General features: G+C 41.6%; 1 protein-coding gene across 1 annotated transcript; it reads left to right on the forward strand.

Annotated features, from left to right (window-relative positions):
- Positions 1-1,220: 1,220 nt before the first annotated feature.
- SAXO1 (stabilizer of axonemal microtubules 1) lies at positions 1,221-12,724 on the forward strand. The gene is made up of 3 exons (XM_060236398.1): positions 1,221-1,454; positions 5,328-5,530; positions 11,743-12,724. Exons 1-3 carry the CDS (start codon positions 1,255-1,257, stop codon positions 12,678-12,680), a joined length of 1,341 nt encoding a protein of 446 aa, XP_060092381.1. The 5' UTR covers positions 1,221-1,254; the 3' UTR covers positions 12,681-12,724.
- The last annotated feature ends 166 nt before the right edge of the window (positions 12,725-12,890 follow it).

The following is a 12,890-nucleotide window of genomic DNA, read 5'->3' on the forward strand; positions in this document are numbered from 1 at the left end:
TAATATGCTGTCAGATATGCTGCAATATGACCTTCAGTGTACAGAATGCTGAATTGTGCCTGACTGTTCATCCTAGGGTTGTCAACCTCCAGGTGGTGTATGAAACAAGAACAACACCATGCAATAATTTTAACAATAACTTGTGTAATGACATAGTATATAATAATTAATAACAAACAAGGCGATGATCTGAAAAAGTCTCTGTACTCTTTTAAATGTCCGATTTAATTAATGATTAATATCACATCCTAGAATCTTCTTAAATTCACAAGGTACTGAAGTCCAAAAGCTACAAAGTCACCCAATTACTGATTACAGCACCAAACTGTCAAGCTTCTAGTGAAGATTAAAGGTGACAACATGCATCCTGGGTAGAAAAAAGCATGTTTCAATCTCAGTCTTCTTTGGGTTGCTTATCACTTATAAGTGACTTCAGTACTTTGGGAAGAACATTCTTGGATGTCTGAGAGCCTTTCTGAGTGGATGCCGGGTTGAAAATATTAGAGACTCTTTGTCCCATGGGAATTTTGTAAACCCCTTGTTTTCATTGATTCATGAAATTTTTGTTAATCCCACACCTGACGAAATGACTGAAACAGGAAATAAAAGTTAACAGTCCTCTAGCAGTTATTTTTGGATTAAAGGATAATGGACTTTGCACTGTGAATGGATTACCTGTTATGAATTTTTGAGAATGGACTATGGACTTTGAATGCTTTTTTCAGAATTATTTCTGTACATGATTTCTTTATATGCCTGTTCTAATTATAATTTCATTCATAGTAATTTCGGGTCACAGTACCTTTGTTAGGTTTGGTTGCAACCTCCAAGTTGAGCCTGGTTACCTCCTGGAATTCTAAGTGACCTCCAGACTTCAGAGACCAATTTCCTAGCAGACCATGGCTGCTTCAGAGGGTGGAGTCTGTGGCATTATGCTTTGTTGAGGTCCTTCCCTACGCTTCTGCTTCCAAATTTCCAGGAATTTTCCAACCTGGAGTTGGCAACCCTAGCACAAGACAGAAACTGCATTTCCCACCCTTTCTTCAGAAATGTCACTTTCAGAAACCCTGAAGACAGATCATCCTTGAAGAATAAAACCTGAGCAACCCACAGTAGCAACTTCTTCGGACAAAGCAACTCCAAAGATGGTGACAAAATAGGGACCATGCCTTACCCAGGGACATGTAACTATAATGAAGATTATCCCTGGCAAACAGGGACAGGAAGAACTAGTCTTGTTTATAGCTAATCTCCATGTTTCCTTCCTTCTGTAGATACCACCGTTGCCCGCATCTCCCAACAAGGCCTTATGATCAGACTGAGAAGCCATGCCTCCTTTCTGAGTATGCAGAAAAATATCCCCTTTATTCCAGTTTTCAACCCAGGGAATCATGTAAACCCAAAGCAGAGTATATTAAGCAGCCAGTGCCCATGGAAGGCATGTCAACTGCCAGGTAAGAAAATGGAAGTGGAAGGAGATTTGTGGGCTGCACAATGCTGGTATGCCCTGTAATCAGGGCAAGCTCAGAGTGGAGTCACCTTTGTGTGGGAATTGGAGGATTAAGTGGGAAATAGCTGTGGAGTTTGTTATCTGACATGTCTTCTGTGTGAATGGCTAGACCCCTAACTATGTTCTCGGTGGGTAGTAGAGAAAGTAGATAACGGCAATCTCTTTTCCTTTTCATGTTATGAGCTACCTGTTGTTAATCTTCAAGAGCATCTATTGCTAGGGTTATTATGTGTCCACCAGTGTTCCAGTGGCTGCAGGGAGAACAAATTTCTTTTTTTAAAAAATTGCCATCACAACAGTGAGACTCATTCTTGGGGTAACCTGGAAGTGATATCATGCCTCTCTAGGAATCAGTGGAAACTCTGTGGTTTTGGCAATTCTTAAAGATGTCACTTCTTGGAAGAACCTGATGGCTGCTCCCTGTGTCTCTGCTCCCTCTATCTCCCACTGATTGCCAAGTTGGGCATGGCGACTCAATATATAATCCTTTTCACATTATATTCTGGGGACACTGAAGGTGCAAAGGAAGGGAACATGATCACAGTCATAACCTCATCCTCTGACTTATGTGCATTCATTGTGATGTGCACACAGGTCCTAGACTCCTCTGTTTATTTATCCATGCCTGCAAGACAAAGGATGAAACATAGCAGGGCTTGTTTTGAGCAGGAATGCACAGGAACGCAGTTCCAGCTGGCCTGGTGTCAGGGTGTGTGACTTAATATGCAAATGAGTCCCTGCTGGGGGTTTTGTACAAAAAAGCCCCATGCAAAACAATGGTGACACCAGGGGGTGTGGCCTAATATGCAAATTAGTTTCTGCTGGGCCTTTTCTACAAAACAAGCCCTATAACATAGAGTCATGAATCAGAGTTGGAAAGAATCCCTGGGGTCATCTAGCACAACCCCCTGCACAATGCAGGAAATTCACGAATGCCTCCCCCTAAGTTCACAGGATCAGCATTGCTGTCAGGTGGCCATCTAGCCTCTGTTTAAAAACCTTCAAAGAAGGAGAGCCCACCACTTCCCAAGGAAGTCTGTTCCACTGAGGAGCTGCTCTAACTGTCAGGAAGTTCTTCCTGATGTTTAGTTGAAAACTCTTCTGATTTAATTTCAACCTGTTGATTCTGGTCTGACCTTCTGGGGCCATAGAAAACAACTCAGCACCATCCTCTATATGACAGCCCTCCAAGTACTTGAAGATGGCGATCATATCACCTCTCAGTCGTCTATGATCATATCACCTCTTCGCCATCTGTGATCATATCACCTTTCAGTCAGTCGATCATGGTATCAGTGCCTTCAATAAAATTGCTCAAACTCACTACAAAGAACATCAAGATAGAATTGCAGCTATGTTGCACTAGAATCTTTGCAAGAACTATGGCTTACCATCACCCAGAAATTAATGAGAGTACAAACCAGATAAAACCATAGAGAATGATGAAACAAAGATTCTTTAGGACTTAAAAAAAACCAAACAGATAAACACCTGAAGCATCACACCCCTGCTCTTACAGTAGCACCAAGCATGTGATTTTAAACTATCTTCCTCCCAGAAGGGATTCACTTAGGAATCATAGAAAGTAGGATTCCTAAAGTACCTAGGGCTGCCAAGTAGTCTGAACGAAAATGTTATGAGACAATGGAATGGACGTACTAGCTCTCCATCTCAAATCCATCCTTTCCTTAAAAGATGAGCAGACATGAAATGAGTAGAAAAAGGACAGCTGAAGCTTTTCATGGCGTGATGGTAAATAACATAACCTAGTAAATAACATCCCATTAAGCCTAGTGTAGTGGTTAAGTGTGCGGACCCTTATCCGGGAGAACCGGATTTGGTTCCCCACTCCTCCACTTGCACCTGCTTGAATGGCCGTGGGTCAGCCATAGCTCTGGCAGAGGTTGTCCTTGAAAGGGCAGCTGCTGTGAGAGTCCTTGCAGCCCCACCCACCTCACAGGGTGCCTGTTGTGGGGAAGGAAGATAAAGGAGATTGCGAGCCGCTCTGAGACTCTGAGATTCAGAGTGGAGGGTGGGATATAAATCCAATTTCTTCTTCTTCTTGGGACAGGACATTCTCCAAACCAATCAGCAACTTAAAAAGAACCCTGTGCTTGTACATTTGCATACATGTGGAAAGGATGTAGATCAGGGTGGAGTTTACCACTGTGGCCCCAGTCTCCATCTTTACACATTTAGTCTCTCCAGAATATTATGTGAAAAACCTTCACTAACCATCACTGGTTCTACATACCCAGTAACAATTACTGTACAACACAAATGGAGATTTGAGTTGCTGCAGTTCAAGTCACATTCCATGCACAGGGCACTGAAAGTTCCCATGAAGTTCCCCAGGTGCAAAGGCCTGGCGGTAAAAATTCCGCCACTCTTTTCTCCTTGGCCTACTCCATTGGCAATCAGACCAGCAGGTAATAACTCTTCACAGACTCTGTCCTCTTCCTCCTCACATGCAACAAGTCCTTTGTTTAGCCATCTGTGCTTCCCCAAGGAGAATCAGGTAGACTTTAAAAAAGCAAAGTAGACTTTAATAAAACAAGAAGTCATAACAGCATGAGTAAGGTTCTTGCCTTCTTTTTGGCAGTGCTGGTCAACTCCACAGCAATGCTTCTGAAAGGTGAGAATCTCAATTATTTCAAGAGTTTTCAACGTGTTGCCCTGACCTGGATAGCCCTGGCTAAGCCTGATCTTGTCAGATCTCAGAAGCTGAGCTTTTTGTGTATTCCCAGTTTTTTCAGCACATTGTACATTCCAAACTGAGCTAATGACCAAGCTTGCTGGCCTGTTTTGGTGTGTGGCCTCATGGATGGGAGCCCATGAAATGAAACATAAAGAACATCCATATCACTGTCATGGCTCCCCTTTCCTCTCTTCCCTGTACTCTCATATTGTTTCCCTGTCAATAAGAATGTAAGCTCTAAACCAGGGGTGTCAAACTCATTTGTTATGAGGGTTGGATCTGACCTAAATGAGACCTTGTTGGGCTGGACCATGTGTGTACCTTTTTAAGATTAGGTAGCAGAGATAAACTTTTTAAAAGACACAAACAATAATGCTTAAAACATTAGCACTTGTTGGTCTTAAAGGTACTTTCTTTGTATTTCTCCCATGGGATCCAAGGAAGCTCTGGCTCTTTCCCTCCCTCCCCAGGGAGCCAAGAGGGGGAGGAGCCTCAACCAATGGAGAAAACTGAGGTTTTGCTCTGTAGCTCCTGCGTGATTGAGCAAGCCTTGCAAAGCAAGCTGCGATGTAGAAGGAAGCAAGAGAGAGGGAGAAGGAAGAAGACAAGAGCCAGTTGCTCGGGGGCCTGATAAGAGCCCTCTGGGGGCCTGATTCAGCTCCAAGGCCACATGTTTGACACTCCTGCTCTAAACTCTTAGGGGGAGATACACTCTAAAGATCCATCTAAACTGATGAAAGTAATATATAATTCTCCAAATAAGATTTATGAGTTTCTTTTACTAAAGCTCACCATCAAGGGCAGTAGCAGATAGGATAAAACAACTCAAAGTAGCAAAGTATTTCATCCAATGTACATAGATCCCAATGCGTTGTGAGCAATTAATTCTTCATCAGGGAAATATAAAATGACCACAGTAATTTTGGTCAATAGGCGCTGCTATTAAGAAGTTACTGCATTTGCTCTTGGCCATCCTTTACCGTCTAGATGACCTATTTATCTGCAAGCTTTCATAAGACGCTTGTTGCATCCTCTCCTACATTAATGCACCCTTTTGTGCCTCAGCTGTCTCCTTCCCAGATAGCCACTAATGATACATATTGACCTTGCTCTTCACAGGAGAGATTATGTCGCTCATGATGTCAAACCTATAAGACTGAGACCTCCAGACCAATATGTCAGAAATAATGAAAACATGGACACACTGTCCACATACAGGCAGGACTACAACCCTTACCCCCTTAACCGAGTGCCTCCTTGTTTGCCGCGGGAACAAAATTATGCCTCTGATGAGAAGATGACTGCAATACCTACGTACAAAGGTACACACTGAATATGATGAACTTCTTTTAAACACCTTTCTATAAGAACAAAACCAGCTTTGGACATTGCTTATGGCAGAGGTGTCAAACTCATTTGTTACAAGTGCCAGATCTAATGTAAATGTCACTTTGTTGGGCTGAGCGATGTGTGCTATAAAATGTAATGCCAGGTACCGGAGATATAAATTGTATAAAGGATAACAGCTGGTAAGCTCTGAGTTGTTGTGTCCTCACTGCAAGGCTAGCTGCTTATGGTTCACATAACAGCCCTGGACGGGCTGGTTCTGGCCTCTGGGCCTTATGTTTGACACAGTTTCTTGGCAGGTTAAAACATTTAAAAAACCTCACAAAGTGTGATAGACAAAAAGGAATAGGGTGTATTTGTAGCCAAGGCTAACATTTCTATTGCCGTTTTTCCCAAAGGAAGACTTGTTAAAGCCCTTTTTTGGAGATTGAAATAGGTAAGACTTGTAAGACACCAGAGGCCATGAACCAATGCTTCTAGCAGTTTACCAGAGAAGAGGGGCTGGCTTGTTCTCTCTTGTGCTTCATCTCCATCACTGTGGATGGCCAAAATGTGGTACTACAGCTACAAATTATCATAGATCAATAGAGTTCCAGCCAGTCTCCAAAGATGCATTGTCTTAGTCTAAGTTGTTGCTCAGGCACTGCCTGACTCACCTTCAAACTGCAAGTCCTAGCTGGATTGGACTTTTTATTGCACTGTGTACATCAGGGTTTTCTAACCATTTTGAGTCTGTGGGATTCTGACACAGGGTGGTGGACACAATCACAGCATGGCTGCTGTAGGAGATGGAGCCATTCATGAAATAGCCACCACAGGAGGCAGAGTCACACCTACAGAAGAAGAAGAAGAGGAGGAGATTGTTTATATCCCACCCTTCACTACCTGAAGGAGAGTGGCTGACAATCTCCTTTCCCTTCCCCTCCCCACAATAGACACTCTGTGAGGTAGGTGGAGCTGAGAGAGCTCTAACAGAAACTGCTCTTGAAAGGAACAGCCAAAAAGCCCAAAAGCATGGAGAGAACTAGTCTAATTTTAAAAATACACTGGGAAAGATGAATGAGAGATACTAAACACTGTGGCAGTAGCTACTGCTGAATCATTTTATTATTTTAATCTTCACAGCCAATCAGATCTCCTGTTGCCAGTCAGATACCCTGGGATAGATCCTCCCCACCCACTTTCCAAGAACACTTGATGATTGCCCATAAAGGCACTGATGGGGTGGCAGTGGCACCCACATGCACCAAATTGGGGGCCTCTGATGTACATAATATCGAAAAGTACTTTTCTGCCTGCAGCATCTGCTTATGCAGATTATCAGAAATATGTACAACTACATGCAAGTGGGAAGATGCATGTGGCAAGCAGGTTTTAAACCTTGTGTTTGTACGCAGAATACCATTCTAGGAAAGGGATGTTCATTGCTTTACATTGAAATTGGCCAATATTATGACTAAAAAGGCCTTCTATGAATCTAGCATTAACCCCAATAAATACAATTGCCAAAAGATACAAAAATGAAACACTTGTCACATAGAAAAGCTAGGAAAGCACGGTTCCATTGAAGTTAATGGGAAGCATACCATTGCTTTCAACTATTTCAAACATGTGGAATCACACCATTATGGGAATTTGTCTTCCATATTTTCTGCTTAAATTCTCTGCATATGGACCATATGAAAATCTTTATCAGCAATGTTTAGAGCAGCCTTTGTTCAAGAGCTCTAATAAAACGCAGTTCAGTCACATGTGGTTATAATTTTCAATTGTTTTTTTTTTTTGCCATGATCCACAAATGGAAATCTCTGTCTAATAATTGGTCCCAAGATCTTATTCTGTGTCATGTTGATTCATTTATTAACAGCCATGGTGTATCAATGTGAAGGATTGCAACAAAGCTGGATCTCTTTCCTCATTGGGCAATGATATACCTCTTACCAGAGTCACAATTCCACTACAGAGCCTGCATGGAGCTTCGGTATGAGCAGGTTTTCCCATTCACCAGCGGAAATATCCACCTATGAGATTTCTCCCTCCATAGAGCTGAATGGGAAATGTCCTAAGGGAATCAGAGATAATATGTGGACAAGCATTATTCCTCCAAACAGTGAAATCTAGCCCTGACCTGGACAGCCCAGGCAAGCCCAATCTTGTCAGATCTTGGAAGCTAAGCAGGGCTGACCCTAGCAAGTACTTTGACGGGAGACTTCCAAGGAATATGAAGGCTGAGATTCAGAGGCAGGCAAGCAAGCCATGTCTCTGAAAATGTCCAAGCCCCAGAAATCAGTCATGACTTCTAGGCATGAACACACACACATATAATCCTCCCCCCCCCCCCCCCGCCCAGTAAAATGTAGCTAGATGTACATAATAAGATGCCGTGCACAGCTGATACCTAACATAATAGAAATAAATTGGGATGTAGATTCCCTTCTGCTTTACCTGGCAGAAAGGAAGAGACATCTACACTGGGCTGGGCTGGTGGGACCTGCATTGCTCACACATGTATTATAGAGTGAATGAACAACCACATCCTATGGGAGGCAGACATTAGTTGGAAATTGTGATTGTGGTGCTTCCAAAACCAGTGTTGGGAATTAGGTGTGCAGCCGTTGAAGCCATTATTGAAGAATGTCTCATCAGTTCCACAGAAGAGTTTGAAAACCACTGATCCCCTGTTATATTGGAAATTCACCATCGTCAGCCCTGCAATTCACTGCTTCCTGATTTCATTTACAAATGTGACAATTATATGAATGTAGCTAGATTTTACAATCAGGCCTAGCCAGCTTCCCCAGCCAAGATAATTGTGACTGTCCCTAAGCTGTTACATAATGTTCAGGCCAGAGATAAAGTGTGTATTGAGCATACATAAATTTGATACACTCAGAACAGCAGAAAAGTATTTAAAAGCTAATCTTGGCTTCTTCCCTGCTATTGGTGGCCTGTTTATGACCTCAGGGTTAATGACAGCAAATACTGCTTTTGGGAAACCATTTAACTAACATATTGTTGCTTGCTTGTTTTTGCCAGTTGGCCAGTTAAATCCTGATCAGATTTTGGTGAACACAGTCTCTCTTTCCACTTCCTGAGTAACTGTAGAGTTTTGATATGGCATCAGAGGTGGCCCAAGGTGATGGACGATTGGATCTCTCTCTTCCTTTCACATATATAATGTGATAGGTGGAATGTCTTCTTGGTTAGCAAGAAGAACATATGGAAGAGAAGCATATAATTTTATACTTTCCTGCACCTTTCTCCTCTCAGTCTAGTGCTCTAGCTATTTCTCTGCATTCCTATGCTGTAAACTCCTTCAACTGTTAAAGAAAGACACTCCCACCTCTGCTTTACATGTAAACTGGTGGATATGAAATGACCTAGGTCATGACCCATTTAATGTCTAGTTTGGGCCTCACTGCAGTCTGGACAATCCTTTGCTAAAGTTTGGTTGTTTCCTGGGCAACAGGGAGATCATAGCTCCAGTCACACACCAAGTGGGGATTAGATGCACTGAAACATACCCACATGTGAGAAATTGACTATTGTGCTAGTCATTCTGGATAAGGGCTAGGAAATCTGTAATGTGAAGAAAGAATTTCAGGTTATTTTTAAAAGTCACTTGGAAAGGCCCTGAGAGGCCCCAAAACCCAGCAGGACAATGTGGCTGTAGGTGATGTTATCAGAACTCACAATCAAAGTCCTACAGCTCTGTAATGTGACTCAATGTATTGTTTCAGTGTTCTAATTGTCTCCCAGATACACTCATGTCTATCTAGGGGTAGATAATCTAATTTTAGACTCGTTTTGTATTGGTTTTGCCAAGATTGGCCTGAACTATGTAACATGTGGTTTGTATCCTTGGTTCCCTCCCATATTCCCTAATTTTTTCAAGATGGTGATACATGGGAAGCCATTAATATCTACCAGGGAAGAATGAGGGTTTCAATAAAATTGTAACAGATTTCAATGGGGGATAGTAGCACGGTTGGCTCCAGCTAAGTAAAATATATTCATAATACCTAGGAGAGCTCCAAATGTGTGGAGTTTATAAAAAAAATGAAATGGAAGACATGTGGAAGCATTTGTCATCCTTCTAATGTTGTACAAAACTGCCGTATCAGTGAACTCCCTGAGATAGATTATTGCAAAATAATGGCAAACTCTGAAAGGAATCTTAAATTCAATATGGTTTTGATGACCTAGTAAGGCATAACTGAAAGGTAAGCCTTAGGAGTCTACCCCATGCTTGCATTAAGACTCTATATAAGAAGCAACCATAAACAGCAAAGTATATTCTCACTTAATTCATCATTTCATTTTCCCATGATCCCTTTCAACACATGTCCCTGATTTCCTTCCCAACTAATCCTAATCCCTTATTACATGCAGTAGCTATTAAACTTTGACTCTCAGGTGAGATGCTCCACATTTCAGAGGTCTGTCTACTGTGCTGGTAAAAGGCAGTTTTAAATCCTGGTTCTGAAGCAGATGTTGCATCCATATGATAGCATCTCCCATTACTGTTTGAACCACAGAATCACAAGTGGAAGTGGGAATCAGTACGCAGAGGGGAAAAACTGAGGTACAATGTTGCATAGGGTTATGTGCCAGATTCTCAGCACAATCCATCATTTGGGCTGTGCCAGGACAAATGAAAAGTAATAGTATTTCACATAACACATCATTAACTTATGGAATTCACTTCTACAAGATATCCTGGCCACCAACTCAGAAGGCTTTAAAAAGGATTAGACAAATTTTGTCAACAGTTGTGAACCATGGTAGCTGTGGAACCTTCCAGTCCAGAGGTAATAGCTCTCCTCATACCAGATGCTGTGGGACAGACAACAGAGTGAGGGGAGGTTGTTGTCCTGCTCATGAGCTCTCTCAGAAAAAGCCTGTAGGCCCCTGCCCAAAAGAGAATGTTAGAATGTTAGTCTCCAACTTTGCAGAAGCTTTTGGAATAGTAAGAAAGGGTATTGGGCCACAAAATAGCTGCAACAAGATTAGGATGAATCTCAAAGGGGCGGTTCATATTCAAAGGTGGGTTTGGGGAGAGTGTGGACAGGAATGTATGGATTTCTGCTTCTCCCCAGCCACATTCAATTCCATTTCTTCCCCATTTTCCTTTGTGCCTAGTGCCCACCATCTCCCTCCTCCCATCACTGGTGGGCTTTTTACTATTGAGTAAAACAAAACCTAACACTGCACAAATATTCCTACTACTGAGTTTAAAACTGGCAAAAAAAAAATCCAGCAGAAATACGGTAGAATAAAATGGCAGACACAAGAGGAAAACACAAAGAAAATTCCTGTGCCAAGATTGTATTGTTGTGATGAGTACCTTTGTAAATCACAGCAGCAATGAGAATGAAATAGGGAGTCACACCTCATGAGAAAGCAATCAATGGACAGAGGGTAAGATGTTAAAGAGGGGAAGAATTTAATAAATAGGCGCTGTTGTCTATTATAGTTCCATGTGCGTGTGTGGTTCTCCCTGAGCTGTCACCCCTTGACTTGTGCTTTCCTTTCTTCCTTTGGTAAAATGGAGGGAATGTACTTGTTCCATATATTTTTCTTCTGCCTACTGTACTTAGGAAATATTTGAATTCGACAAATATTTTATTTGTAATTTGATCATGGTATGAAAATGTTTTACACCTCCAAGAATTGAAAGATATATAAAATAAAAGTGAAACAGTGAAACAATACACAATACCAATATTATTTTATATTGGTCTTATTCTGAATTCATCTTCCCGTAATTATTCCATTATCATATTTAAGATAATTACTCCCCCCGGAGTAATTTTATGCCATCAAATAGTTTAAATGTGTTGCTGTGTTTTTATCCTATTTATTTTATGTGGAATTGCTTATGTTTTAACTGTATAATGTGTTTTATGACGTTACCTGCCCCAAGCCCTGCTTGCAGGGGAGGGCGGGCTATAAATTGATTAAAATAAATAAATATTGTATAAATAATACTGATGACTGTAACATTTTCCATGTACAATTGGTGGCTATCTCTCCAGCAATCATGGCTGTATTCATTTTTTCTGTTGCCTAAGCTGTGTCAGAAGTAAGGTAGAAGTAGTGAATAGGAATGTACAAACACATCTGCCTCATTATAATTACATTTTAGATGCAATTTATATCTTCAGTTGGTCTTCTTACTTTTTAGGTGATTATGTGGCATGGAATCAGCCTAAAAGGGAAATGATTAAGCCAGATACTGCCTACCATCCCTCGGGTGAAAAATTTGATTACCGTACCACTGTGCAGGATGCTTATCCCTACAAGGGTCCAGTTGTTACCAAGAGCTTCAAGCCTTTTCAGGTACCCTACATCTCCAAAGTTCCCTTGGAAAATATGACTAACTATAAGTTGAATTATGTGTCACATCCTTTGGCAAAACGCTACGTCCATGAACCTGAGCCATTCAAACCCAGCAATGTCCCATTTGATGGTGTCACCACACACAGTCTGTCTTACAAAGGACTAGCAGGAGAGCCTGCTAAATCTTTGAAGCCACCTTATCAATTGCCAAAGCGGGACAGTCCCTTTGATGGTACTACTGAATTTCGGGAAAAGTTCCAAACTTGGCCATTACCTACCTACTTTACCAGAAAACATGATGTCTACACACCACCCAAGATCAAGATGGACCTCCAGACATCCACACAGATTCATTATGGAAATCCTCATGGCCAGCCAGCAACATCATGTAAGCCATTGGCCCGTGTTCAACAAAGTGTAGATCCCTTCGACCACAGATCCACTATGAAAGATGATTATCAGCCTTGGCAATATGCAAAACCAGATGCCATTTTCCCTAAATCAACGATCACATTGCCAGTTGAACCCATGGACACACTGACCACTTTTAAGACCCATTATGTACCTCATCCACTTTCTGTCACTAAAAGCTTCAAGCCGCCTGTACCTGGGCCAAAGCCACACGCCCCATTTGATAAGGAAACCACCTATGCCACAAGCTATACCACAAAGAAACCAATCATGTGCCCTGCTTCTTTCAAAGAGCCACCTGGTTATGTATTTGAAAAGGTTGATGAAGGTGGCCACAGACAGTTCCGTCCTGCTTCTGTGGCCAAATCCTGATGTGTCTCAGATTCAAAGATGGCAGATTGCAAATGCAGCCTTTCTTGTGGACTAAAACAGTCTCCAAAGAACTAGCATCAGGAGCCTGATCTTTTTGACTTGCTTTAAAAGTTGATTTTTATTCCTTGATGAATGATATCAATATTAAAAAAAAAAAATTGTTTGGAACTAACATCCTCTGGTAAAAGCTGAATAAATAACTAACACATG

This window comes from Heteronotia binoei, chromosome 4 (genome assembly GCF_032191835.1).
Source record: "Heteronotia binoei isolate CCM8104 ecotype False Entrance Well chromosome 4, APGP_CSIRO_Hbin_v1, whole genome shotgun sequence".
NCBI lineage: Eukaryota > Metazoa > Chordata > Lepidosauria > Squamata > Gekkonidae > Heteronotia > Heteronotia binoei.